General features: G+C 31.4%; 1 protein-coding gene across 1 annotated transcript; it reads left to right on the forward strand.

Annotated features, from left to right (window-relative positions):
* Window positions 1-627: 627 nt before the first annotated feature.
* On the forward strand, window positions 628-2,564 carry LOC11408137 (paired amphipathic helix protein Sin3-like 6). The gene is made up of 4 exons (XM_003613399.4): window positions 628-785; window positions 1,836-1,910; window positions 2,017-2,115; window positions 2,268-2,564. Exons 2-4 carry the CDS (start codon window positions 1,839-1,841, stop codon window positions 2,337-2,339), a joined length of 243 nt encoding a protein of 80 aa, XP_003613447.3. The 5' UTR covers window positions 628-785; window positions 1,836-1,838; the 3' UTR covers window positions 2,340-2,564.
* The last annotated feature ends 11,947 nt before the right edge of the window (window positions 2,565-14,511 follow it).

Consider the following 14,511-nt stretch of genomic DNA (forward strand, 5'->3'; position numbering starts at 1 on the left):
CCCGTCACATGTGATTCAAATGAATGATTTGGAAGTTAGGGATAATATGACAGTTGAGACTTGGCCGGTGAGGATTGAAGATCGAGAGGTTAAGCGGCTAAGAGAAAAAATGATTATCTTGGCGAAGGTGATTTGGATTGAACCTACGAGGGAGATCATAACTTGGGAATCAGATAGTCGGATGAAGGAATTGTATCCAGAGTTGTTTCCTTCGGGTAATTTTCGAGGACGAAAATTCTTTAAAGGGGGAGAGTTGTAACACCCCGATTTTCGCTAGGATTATTTATTTATTAATTATATCTATTTAAATTCTTATTTGATGTGTTTGATTTGGGGATTAATGTAGTTTTAGACGATAAGAGTATTTTGATCATTTGAGGAGTAAGGGCATTTTGATAATTTTAGTGTTCGGTATCTTAAGTATTTAGGCGCGTAAGATTATTTAGTGAAGTTATGAGTAACTTTGTTAATTAATAGAATAGTGATGTATGAGTAATAATGGGGGTTTGAATGAAGCAATTATGTACTGATATTTATGAGTACATGAAAGTTACTAAGCCCATTCGTGAATTAAGCCCAAAAGTATATAAGAGAAGCAGCCTCTATGAAAATTAGGTCAAGAGCTCATTATCACAATTGAGAGAAAAGAGGCGGAGTAGGAGAAGAGAGAAAAATAGAGAGAAAGAGGAAGAAAGAAGAATTTCAAGGGAGAAGAAGATCTAGCTTGAAGAAACTCAAGAGGGAGAGTAGATTGGAGCTTATAGCTTAGCTTTTCGAAGTTTAAGGTAAGAGGGGAGTTTATCTTCACCAGTTAGAGATTATGAGTGATTGCGTGGTAATGAGTCATGTTTTTATTTTTTATTTTTTTTTAAAGATTTCATGAAATTGGTACTCCCTCCGTTTCAAAATATAAGCAAAATACATTTTTTAGGTTTATTTATTTAATGATGTAAGTGGTTCATAATATGGACCACATACATAATTAAATGAATGAACCTAAAAAGTGAATTTTGCTTATATTTTGAAACGGAGGGAGTATTGGTTTAAGTTGATTTTCGTGCTCCACTAATTATGCTAATTTTGGGTATGATCAAATTTGTGAAATTAAGTTGTTAATATGCTTAAACTCATGTTTTTGATGATATAGAATGAGTGTTTTGAGATTTTAGTTTAATTATGTGAAAATCATGATATTGTTGATGATTATTGCTCAAACTATGTTTTAATTACTGGCCATGTTATTGTGTATGTGTTATGTTGAAAATTCGTAGAAGTGATTATGCTAAATGTGTTGTTTGAATTAAGTTGTGGTTTGTTATGAATTGTGTGAGAAATGGGTCATAATCATGGAATATTGTTGTTTTGATGAATTGAAATACATTTCCTTTTTTTTTTTAATTAGACATTGTTGTTCCATTATTATTTTCAACTTCATATTTATGTTTTATCAAAGATTAACATCTTTGTTTTCGTGAGCTTATCTTAGTTGATAGGAACAATGCATAATATATGCATGGTCTAGGGTTCAAACCTCAACCACAAAAAAAAAATTAGTATCTTTAATCGAGTGGTAATGTTTTTTAAATTATTTTTTATTTTCAAGCCCTAAAATTTTGGGTTTTCTAATCTTTAGTAAAATATCTACTTTTTTTTTTTTCAAAATAAAAAATTGGGAAATGAGAGCAAATGATTCATATCTACAATTGTGTTTGAATCGTTTTCATCATCATGATTTGATTTTTATTTTTTATTGGTTTATTAAGTCAAGTTTTTGTTGAATATTTTATCATTCATTTCTCTAATAGTCTAAAATTTTTCTTGACATGAAACCGCAGAAGATGAAAAGAATATACGCTAACCGGCCAGTGGTGGATTATGAATATGTTGCGAGATATGTGATGAAGGTGAAGGTAAGTTATATTATGGATTCTTTCACACATATATGTTTTCAATGTAGAATTAATAATCAATGAAATTTTTCAGTTTTGATGAGTCTAATAGATCTTTTTCATGCAGACTCGATTTCAACATGCTGGTCATGTGTATTCGTCGTTTCTAGACATACTGCAAATGTACAGACAAAAAGAAAAGAATCTTGATGAAGTCATTCGTGAGGTATGTGGTCAAAATGACAATTGAGATACCATAAAAATACTATTGCTATCACAATTAATGCAGCTATAAACTACAATTACATATATGCCTTTTTATTTTTCTTTCCTCTTGTGTGATACTCATTAATTTTCATTATGATTTTACTTCTTCAGGTTGCTATACTCTTTCAAGGTCATGATGATCTTATTCATGAGTTTGCTAATTTCCTTCCCCTACGTGGCTAGTGATATAATGAGCAATTCAAGATTAATAATTTGCAATTGTGCAAAGATAGGGTTTGAATTTGGAGCTTATCTATTGTTTTCAGATACTTTTTTAATGTTTGTAGTCTGCGGGATTTAATATGCATTTGTTTAAATGGGGTTTATTTAATCATTTATCATTTCGTGAAGATTTTATGTAAAATGATTTCATTAAGTTCAAACTCTTCCAAGCTAGAGATAACTTGGTTTGTCACTAGATTTTTGTGTAATGAATGTTGTTCATTAATCGATTGTGAGATGTAGTAAATCAAATTTGGGACTTTGAGAGGTGATTAACGTCTTATTAGGTTACTATGAAACAAACTCACGATTCATTTTTCATTACACAACATGGAGTAAAAATAAAATCATTATAGTGAACATTGACTTACAACATCAATATGGTGGCATTTTAGCAATAAAGTTAAAAATAAAATTAGTCCGCAACTAGTGTAGTTTGGGTACAAAAATAATCGGCTTATAATTCTCTAAAAAAAAAACATGATTCTATAAAAATTAAAATGGTAACTTAGTTTTTTTATGATTATGTACATAAGCAACTTAAACGTCCACACGTAACTTAATGCTTCACCATGTTAGACCAAATTTTTTAAATTATCCGGATTTACAATTTTACATTGTAATTTTTTTTTTTTTTAATGGTAAATATATATATAAATACGAAAACGGAAATACACCCAAATAGAGTACAATCATAATACCTTTATATAATATTAATAGGAAAAATAAATATCAATGTTAACCTTTTTTTTTCTCTTCCAAAAAAAATCTTTTTTGTTTTTTTTTTTTACTAAGGTCCCGTTTGGATTGACTTATTTTGAGCTTATGTAGGCTTATCTACTCCCATAAGCCTTTTTAAAGGTGTTTGAGTAAATAAATAAAAATAGCTTATCATAGTTTCATAAGCTGCTTATGCCATATTTTAATAAGCCTAAATTTTCAGCTTACCCTCCGGCTTAACAAGGAGCTTATGAATTTATGTAACCTCCTTCGATTCTCTCTGGATCCACTTTTTCAAAACATATATTTTAATTTTATTTTTTTGATTTTAGAAAAAGAACATATATTTTAATTATAATGTTAATTATCTTTGGTTGTGCATGATTAACAAAATTGCTATATACTTATCTTACTAAAGTAACACACGTAACTAAGATTTTTTTTAAAGAAGATTTTTATTATTTTTTGTTACGTAATAAAATGAAACTGAATAAAAAAAACAAACTTAACTTTTTTTTTTTTTTTTTGTAACAAACTGTACATTAATATCTATATATATGATAAGTTTACAATCATAATTTCTCAAGTTTATATTTATATTATTATACCTTTTTTTTTAAAAGAAAGCTTATCATATATTATTATACTTGTGTATGATGATGATGTTTAGACTATTTATTTAGACCTCGAATGTTAATTTTGTCTTATATGAATATTGATATTTTTTTTAAGGACGAATATTGATTATACTATATATATATATAATTATAATTAATATATTATAATATTTTTTTTACATCTTGATTAATTATTTAAAAAAAAATCTTGATAATTGTGGTTTGATTCTTTGATTTTTTTTTTAAATTAAAAATATTTAAAATTTCGATAATTGTTTATGTAATGTCACATCCAAACACTTCAATTTATGTAAGTACTTTTTAGTGTACATATCCAAACATAAATAGCTTATCAAGTATAAGAGCTTATGATGTAAGCTCTAATGTTATAAGCATCTATATAAGCTGTTTATCCAAACGGGGCCTAAATTATTAACTAAACTTCTGGTTGACGGGGTGGAATGAATTTTTAAGACATTTTGTGAAATGAGTTTAAGTACTATTAACATGTCATATTTTGTATTAATTTATTTAAACATTAAATTAAATATTAAATATTTTTTTGGTACCTTGAGACTCAAACTAAAAAGGATAATAAGTAGTAACAAAGGATAATAAAAAATTTGTCAAAGAAAAAGGATAATAAGAATATATACTCTTTCATTCTAAATCTCAAACTAAAAACAAGCTATATCTCAACAAATATTTAGTGTCCTTCCTATTGCTTTTAAAGAATGAGAAAGGTTGAAAAAAAACTGTGATAGAAGCAATTTATTTTCCCTATTAGTTTTTTTTCCTTTTCATCTTCTATACGTTTCTTTTGAATTTATGGGACTTAATTACATAGAATCATTCTTTAAATTGTAATATCCTTCAGATTCTCTATTACATTGGTTTACACCGAAGTATGCAAACTTTTACTCCTTATTCTCCTAGTTTTTTTTTAATCATAATTCTGTCAAGTTATATGGTTCAAATTGATTCTTTGAGTTTATATTTTTAAGTTAGATCTGAAATTGTCTCATTGCTATTTTTTTAATGAGCTATTTCCTTTTTTCTGTTAATTAGACATTGTTGTTCCTTTTATTGTTATTGATTTTTTTTCTTATGTTTTATCAAAGATTAGAATCTTTAATCGAGTGGTAATGTTTTTTAAATTCTTTTTTATTTTCAAGCCCCAAAATAATCTTCTGTAAAATATCTATAAAATAGAATTCAAAAGAAAAAATTGGGAAATGAGAGAAAATTATTCATATCTACAATTGTGTTTGAATTGTTCTCATCATCATGATTTAATTTTTAATTTTTATTGGTTTATTAAGTGAGGTTTTTTTGTTGAATATTTTATCATTCATTTCTCTAATAGTCTAAATTTTTTCTTGACATAAAATAACAGAAGATGAAAAGAACATATGCTGACCGGCCAGTGGTGGATTATGAATATGGTTTGAGATTTATGATGAAGGTGAAGGTAAGTTATATTATGGATTCGATTCTTTTGGTGGTGTATGGGGTTCGAACCCCAGACCTTGCACATATTATGTTTTCAATGTAGAATTAATCGATGAAATATTTCAGTTTTGACGAGTCTAATAGATGTTTTTCATGCAGACTCGATTTCAAGATGCTCGTCATGTGTATTCTTTGTTTCAAGACATGCTGAAAATGTACATAGAAAGAGAAAAGAGTCTTGATGATATCATTTGGGCGGTATATGTTTGTGTTGTATTGTTTATGTCACAATTGCAGCTCTAGACATACTAAAAATATATGCCTTTTTATTTTTCTTTCCTCTTGTGTGATACTCATTTTAATTAATATTTTATTTCTTCAGGTTTCTTTACTCTTTGAAGGCCATGAGGATCTTATTGATGGGTTTATTGATTTCCTTCCGTAACGTGGCTAGTGATATATATGAGCAATTCAAGATTAATAATTTGCAATTGTGCAAAGATAGGGTTGAATAATATGGAGAGTTTTTTTTTTTTTTTTTTTTTGAGGGAATATGTAGAGTATCTATTATCTACTGTTCTTGGATACAATTTTAATGTTTGTAATGTGCGAGATTTGATAAGCATTAGTGTTGTTTTTAATGGCAAACTAATATATTTATTGTTAAACAAAAATGAGAAAACCGTAGAATTTATCCACATAGATTGCTAGCAGTAGAACCTATACGGAAACCAACCTATACAAAAACACCACAAAAACAAAAGAAGACTAATCACACTCTCTTGAATATCAAACCCCAAATTGTCGTTATACCTCTGAATCAACAACCCTAATCTCGTATTGGGTAGAACAATCAAAACCCTGCAACCATTTTTAAATTTCTTCTTTTATTTACTTCCAAATAAATTCTTTTAATTACCAAGTTGACTGACAATCCTTGTGGAGACAATTACTTACTACTTTCTTACTTGAGTACGATTTCGTGCACTTACCAACCATGTACAATCACAAGGACCCACTTTTAGCCTCTAGGATTATAATCTGCTCCACCAACTGCGAAATCATAAACTCTTAATTGCCAAAATCCTCAACAATCCACCTTTTTAGATATAATGTTAATCAATCTAATCTTATGTTCAAATAAGTTTGTTGTCATTAAAACAGAAGTTGAGAGAGAACTTTTTTTCCTAAACATGATTATGGGTAAACTTTTTTTTATAAAGGTATTATGTTTTAGGCCGGCTTCTATCACAAACTAAATCTTTAGAGTTAGGTATGGTGTTGTCGGATCTATCTCCCATCCAGGGTCAAGAGGGAAATCCCTTCGACAAGTTCCAGGGTGGTGGAAAAGGGTAATTTCCTTGTTAAGGACCGGTAAAAACTCCTAACGGGATTGGTTTTCAGAGGTAGTATTAAAGGTCGCGGGTAATGAGGGGAGAACCTCATTTTGAAGGGATACAAAAGTGGGCCATGAACCCCCATGACTTCGGTTCCTTAGGTTGTTTCAAGTTTTGGATCAACAATCGACTATTGTGGGGGATTTAGGGGCAATGAGAGGGGGGTTGGGTGTGGGACCTACGTTGGAGGATAACGTTATCTGATTCGGAGTAGGGCATGTGTCGAGAGTTTAAGGAGATTCTATATGGGGTGAAGTTGTCTTAGGGTGAGGATTCCAAGTCTTGGAAGTATAACTCAGACAAAGAGTAGTCAGTACGAGCTGTATATGAGCTTCTTGTGAGGAAGAACTAAGTCATACATGGAACGTCAGAGGAGGTGGTTAAATGCCGCAATCTGGCATGGAAAAGTTGGGCACTATCTAAAATCGAGGTTTTTTCATGACAACTTATTCTAAAATCCGGGTTTTTTTTTTTCTTTTCATGGCAACTTATTCTAAGAGAGCATTTTCCGTGAGGTTTGTGGTTGGGAGGAGGAGGAGTCGGTGGATCGTTTGTTTGTAACATGTAAGGCATCAACTTGGATTTGGTATTTGGTTTGTAGGTGGCTAGGATGGAGTGGGTCCTTCCGGGCTCCTTCGTGGGGTTGTTTCAGGCTTCTGTATCCTTAGGAATGTGTAGTCAATCTAGGCTATGTTTTATTTTGGTCAGGCATGCAACTGTGTGGTTCATCTGGAAGTCCCGAAATAATTTCAGAGTATCCAATTCCAACCTTGAAAGGGGTTCTTCCGAAAACACCTTAGACATCATTGTTCTCTCAATGAGTGGAAGGTGGTGTCAATTATCTATTGGCGCCAATAGTGTCCAACGTGGTTGGCAGAGATGGATCTGATATATGCTTTAGTGGTTTGGGTGAGACTTGGTCTACAAAGATTTTTTGGGTTGTTAAGGGGTCCTTCCTCTACTGCATCTCTAGTAGATTGCGGTGTTCAATTAGTTGGTTGTTTGGGTGGACTAGTGGCATTATTGGTCTCCAGAGACTTCGTTTGGTTGTATAAAGTTTTATAATCGTCCTCTCTTTGGGTGTTTTTCTGTTTTCGTATATATATATATTTTTTCTAGAAAAAATAAAACAAAAAACCAGATTACAATGTAAAATTGTAAATCCGTATAATTTATGAATTTGGTCTAACATGGTGAAGCGTTAAGTTACGTATGAATGATTATTTTTTTAAAAAAAATTGGGTATCACTAATACAAAGGGACCAGAGGTTTGTATGAACTTTTTCCGCCAGAGAAAATCGAACTTGAGACCTTGAGAGTAGCATACTCTAAGATCTCAATCCAACCATTAGGCCAACCCCAAGATGATTTACGTATGGACGTTTAAGTTGCTTATGTACATAATCATCCTAAAACTAAGCACACCATTTTAACTTTTATAGAATAATAGCGCTGACGTGCTGATTGTATTATAAGCCGACTATTGTTGTACCCAAACTATACTAGATGCAAACTAATTTTATTTTTAACTTTATTGCAAAAATGCCACCATATTGACGTTGTAAGTCAATTTCACTATAATGATTTAGAATTGAGGTATTTTACTCAAGGTTGTGTAGTGAAAAATTATGAAAAATGATTTGTGAGTTTGTCTCATGGTAACTTTATAAGACGTTAATCACCTCTCAAGTACCAATTATTACGTTGCACGTAATGATGTCATTTGGAATGACGTTCATCATACTTCAAGAAGCATTGGAGGACAGCTCTAGATGCTTGGCAACAATGACAAGAGATTCATAAACAAGCATTACCACTAGCTTTGCAAAATGGGCAGAATATAGGGCAATATAACAACTTAGTTTAGGAGAAACCGTGCGAGACGTGGTCAAAGTGCAATGTGGATGCCGCGTTCCATGAACGTAACCATCTTATCGTTTCGGTCTTTCCAAATCCTCCAAATTACCGCATGCCAAATCAGCCGGATCCCTTTCTTAAATTTCTTTGATTTCTGGTCACCACCCCAACTTTCCAAATGAAATAGGAGATTAGGATGGGTAAGAAAATTCAGCCCAAGCCATCTCATGATCTTAGAACACACCTTCAAAGCCACCTCACAATGGAGAAATAAATGGTTTGAAGTCTCAGCACAACAGCTACACAACACACACATAGTAACATCATTTGGACCGCATTAATATTATGCATTGCAAGATTTGTACGCGTCGGGATATGCGATCAAGAAGGAGTAACAAATAAAATTCCACAACCTTAGACGGCGCCATACTCTTCCAAAGATACTCGAAGACCGCTTCTTCCAATGGACTAATGTTCCCATCGACACCCCTTGACTCCTTCAACATCTTAAACGAGGACCGAATCGAGTATTCCCATCTCTCCTCCACTGCCCACCACCAAACATCCTCTACTTCACCCCCTATAAATCCACCAATAACTTACAACAACGAATCTATTAGCTCTCTCTCCCAAGCAAACGAATGTCGACGCCAAATAAAAGCCCAGTCGCCCAAACCACCTCTATTCTCCCACAGATCACCCACCTGTTTGCCTGTGGTTTTGGCAAACGGGGGCTAGTTCTGATTATTACAAGCGAAACCAAACTAGAAATCTCAAGACCGTTGTGCAAAGGTTTTTGTATCGAAAAAGAGTTTGTAAAAAGGCCACAAAGTGCACTCAGATTTCTTAGTGAGCCAGTTAGATTTGATATAAAAAGGCACTGTCTCTCGACAGTTTTGAGAATGCGATAAAAAGCTTAAAATAAAGCAAGATAAAAGATAAAAGTAAGTTTACGCACGTAAACTCAAGGAAAAAAGTAAAATGTAATGCATTAAAATAAAATAGGTGTTCTAGAAATCAGTTTTCATACATTCTGTATAACTCGTTTCCCTAGACGCCGATAGTATGAGTGTTGTAGAATTATGTATATGATTTGCGACCCTCTTTCCGGCTTGTAAACTACTATTTATACTAAAAACCCTAAATGGTGGACCATTAACTCCATGATCAACACTTCCTCCATTTTGGACAACCATTTTCTCCACGTTCTCCATTAAAGGAAACTGTTTCATTGCTTGAATCGTGCTTCCCGCTCTTTTGCTTGTCTTCGACGCGTAACCGCTCTCCCGGCCTTGAATTGTCGAGCGCTTGTCATGCGCCTTAGGCTTGATGCTTTGTCGAAGCTTCTTCCTTTTGAATTCGAAAAGCTCTTCGATTCCTGCAAAGTTAATGGTCAAAACATATGTCGACCATATTAAATGAACCTGAGAAATTTACAGACTAACAAATGCCCCCCAAAAATGCCATTTTCGACGACATGACCCTCATCTATGTGGAGAATATTGGAATTTTTTAAAGTACTTGTCTTTTTTAATGGTCAGCACCAAAAATGCCAATTATGATGTGATTAGTCTATAAGCACTCACATATTTTGACAAGAGAGAAGGATAGTGTAATTTTCGCATCTCTCAAAAGAGAGGAATGTAATTTACTCTTTTTAATTTTATTAGTGTATAAGCACTATTTTTTATATAAATTAAGGAAAATTTGAACATACCTTTTTAATTTGATTAATTTGAGATATTATAAAGTAAAATATAAATTTATATTGGATAAAAATAATGAATATGAACAAGAAGGTGTCATTAGATATCATGAATCAGTCATTGTGAGCTTAACTCAGCTGATATGGACAATGCATAATATATGCAAGGTTCAGGGTTCAATCCCCGACCAAAAAAAAATAAATCATGAATCATAAAAAATTAAAATATAAATTAAATTGAATGTTAGAACTTTTATACTATATTTTATTAATCGGAAATGGTGAAAAAATAGCTTTTTGGGAAATTAATAATATGGTAATACATTGTATATATCTAACATTTCCTATGATATGAATCTTAACTTTTATATTTTATTAGGATCTATCTAATATGAAACTCTATACAGTGAATGAAGGTTTTTTTTATCTTGTTATTATATTTTTTGTTGATATAATCTAATGGCTAAAAATTTACTTTTTTAAGATAAATAAGTGAGGTGTTCAAGGTAGAAATCACGACCTCTATATATATTATTTAATATCTCTATCAATTGAGTTAAACTCACAAAAACGGTTATTATGTTATTACTACGAAATTTCCACCATCATTTAGTAATAACTAAACTCTACCGGTTTCATCTATAAAAAAAAATAAAAATAAAAAAACTTTATTGGATTTCCCTTTAAACTCATAACCACTTCCTTAAGAAATCCAGAACCTTTTACCATTTACACAAATCCATTGTTGGTAAGTGGGTGGGGGTGTTTTAATTATGAATAGTTGGTACATTCACAAATCCATAGTTTATAATATAATTAATAGTATGTGCAACCTTTTTTTTATTTAGATTTATAATACATTTATGTAAAAAGAAAATCAAAAGACTGAAGGACATAAGGATGGACAAAAAATACAAGAAAATGAAAAAGAAAATTTATAAAGATCCTCACGTAAATATGTCTTTTTTATATTTTCGAATATAATCATTTTCTGTCACTAAATCAATCCAAGCGTCAATAATATAAGAATGACATCTTTATGACTATATTCGAGAGTTATCATTGAATATCACCAAATGATTGACCTCAAATGATCGACCTCAAATGATTGATGATTTCTACCAAAGGATTAGTGCTCAGGAGAGATCGAGTTCGATTCAATGGTGGAACAATTCTTGATTAGACTTTATTTACATTGTGACCGAATTTTTTATTGCTAGAACCCATTCGCTTATAAACCGGAGGTTTAAAACCAAAACGAAAAAATCATGTTGAATATTATTTTAGTATATTAATTCGTATAATATATTTAATTAAAAATATCTACACGATTTTTGTTCTGACATAAAAACAATGGTACCTATGACATTTAGTATGTTACGTACCCATCATACAAATTATTCAATAATGTGTCATACTTTCGTATTAATTTGTTTAAAAATTAAATTTTAAACGAGTTTTACCTACGAAGTACCAATACATATAACGAAAATTACTCTATAAAAAAAAAAAAACTTTATGATAAATAAGAATTTACCAAAAAAATAATAATTCCACCCCTTCTTTACCCTCATCCTTTTCTTATATATATCATCATATGGTGAATTATATTTCTCACATATTTCTTCATTATCTCTTTCATTTTGAATAATCACAAAGGTTGAGAGAAATTGTGATAGAAAGCAATTTATTTTTCCTATTATTTATTTTCCTTTTAATCTACTATATGTTTTTTGGAATTTAGTAGTTTTAGGACATTACATACAATCATTCTTTAAATTTTATTTTCCTTCAAATTCATCATCACACTGGTTTACACTGAAGTATGCATAAAAAATATACTCATTATTTTCCTTCTAGTTTTTCTTGATTCATAATGTTTTAAGTCAAGTTTTTTGTTGAATATTTCATCATTCATTTCTCTGATGGTCTAATTTTTTTCTTGACATGAAACCACATAAGATGAAAAGAATTTATGCTGACCGGCCAGTGGTGGATTATCGGTATATTTCAAATTATGTGCGCGAGGTGAAGGTAAGTTATATTATGGATTCTTTCCCACATATATATTTTTTGAATGTAGAATTATCAATTATATTTTGTAGTTTTGATGAGCCTAATAGATATATTTTTTTCATGCAGAATCGATTTCAACATGCTGATCATCGTCATGTATATTTGTCGTTTCTAGAGATGCTGTCAAAGTATATAGAAAGAGAGAAGACTGTTGGTAATGTTATTAGTGAGGTATGTGTTGTTTATGTGAAATGATATCGATAAAATCATTTTGAAACAACTTTAAAAATATTTTTTTATTGGAAAAAAACAATAGTGTGAAATAAGGATAGAGAAAAAAAGTAAAAATTGTTTATGTCATGTGGTCAAAATTACAATTGAGATACCATAAAAATACTATATGCCTTTTATTTTTCTTTCCTCTTGTGTGATACTCATTTTAATTATGTTTTTACTTCTTCAGGTTGCTGTGCTTTTCGAAGGCCACGATGACCTCATTGAAGGGTTTACAAATTTCATTCCTCTTCGTCGCTAGTAATATAAATGGGCAATTGAAGGTTAATAATTTGCAATTGTGCAAAGATAGGGTTTGAATTTTGAGCTTATCTATTGTTCTTAGATACATTTTTATTGCTTGTATTGTGCGGGATTTAATAATAAGCATTCGATTAAATGTGGATTTAATCATTTATCATTTCGTGAAGATTTTTTGTAAAATGATTATTGACTACATTAATTGAATCTAGTCTAAAATTTTCAGTAGAATAATTGTGAAATGAATCTTATACTCATAAATCGATAATTAAATGTTATAAATTAATTTTTTAATAATTAGAACTTGAGTGGTGCTTAACGTGCTATTTGCTCTCAATTCAATTTTGTAATAAAAGTCCTCTCCCTTCATCATGAACCCTTGTTGATCTATATATTCCCTCCTTTTCTAAACCCTAATTTCCTCTCCCTTCACTAATGATTCATGAACCCTCGTTGCGAAATCGTGTCTCATCTCCCATTGTCACTAAATAATACACGTGACACCTCACTAATGGACTGGGGGTCCAAAACTGCCAAATAATCAAAACATAGGGGACTGTTTTGTATTTAAATTAGTTAGGGGGCCATAACCGCAACTTTTGGAAAGATAGGAGTCCAAAAGTGCAATTAAGCCTTATTTTTTTTGTTATACCATCTCATCCTTTGTCCAACATCACGATTTTAATGTTGCTTTGTCAATGTTTTCTTCGATATTTTACCCATATCTTTGTTTCATATACAACGTAGGATCCTAATATGCTTAACAACTCTTGTTGTTTTGACGAGAAAAAGTTATTTGAAGAAACCTATTAAATGAGTTGAAACATGATCCCTAACTAACAATTGGGATTATTTGATGGCAAAATCCTTGCAAATGAGTTACCGTAACGGTTCTCAATGGCTTTCAATTAAGAACTGTGATATCCGATTACTCTCTTCCCCTCTCGCTTTCCCTCTTCGCCAAGCCTTTTCCCCCCTTCCTCATTTCGGAAGCAATTCAAGATTTACATATGGTGGTGGCTTTGCATGTGTAGATATGAGTGTCCCTTGCAGGCTCCAGATTATGCTGGATGTGATTCTCCCTAGTTGGAAATCCACACACATAGTTAGAGGAGTTCAGTTCTAGCTCTGGTTGATAGAGAATTTAGCTGGTCAACTAGAGGAATGTGTAGGTTACTCCACTCGGCTCATTCCGTAAAATGAACTCAGATAACATTGTTTGTTCCACGCTAACTTAATAAGATATGACTATGATTACATGATATGAATATGACAATATGATATGAAAAATGTTAGTCTTCAGACTTTGAACCTAGTTTCCACCGGTCACTAGTACCCTGGGATATGTTGAGCTCACTGAGACATTATGTCTCATCCCAATCCTTTTATCTCTTTTCAAATACTCAGGTGGCTCGTGGCAAGGGTATGAAAAAAGCTACTAACTGATCATGCTGATTATGTTACATGATTTAGTATATGTATTTTATGCTATGTCATTTGTACGGAGACTATGTTCTTGATGCTATGTACTCTCTGGTTAGCACATCTATCATTCATAGAGTTTATGTATTGATTTATAATTCAGTTGTATTGACATGACATTATGAGACATATGTATGCTATTTTCTTAGTTCAGACAAAATTTTAACGCTCGAATAAAAATTCTAGACAACTTTATTTTGGGCGTTAGAAAATCCCAACCAATTGGGATGCATCAGGACTAGAAGCCACGACATTATAATTGACTCTCACAAAATTTCCCCATTATTATTTAATTAATTCTTGAAAAATTGAAATTATAACGACAAATTGTTATAAGTCACAACAATTTGAAT

This window comes from Medicago truncatula, chromosome 5 (genome assembly GCF_003473485.1).
Source record: "Medicago truncatula cultivar Jemalong A17 chromosome 5, MtrunA17r5.0-ANR, whole genome shotgun sequence".
In the NCBI taxonomy this organism is placed as follows: Eukaryota; Viridiplantae; Streptophyta; class Magnoliopsida; order Fabales; family Fabaceae; genus Medicago; species Medicago truncatula.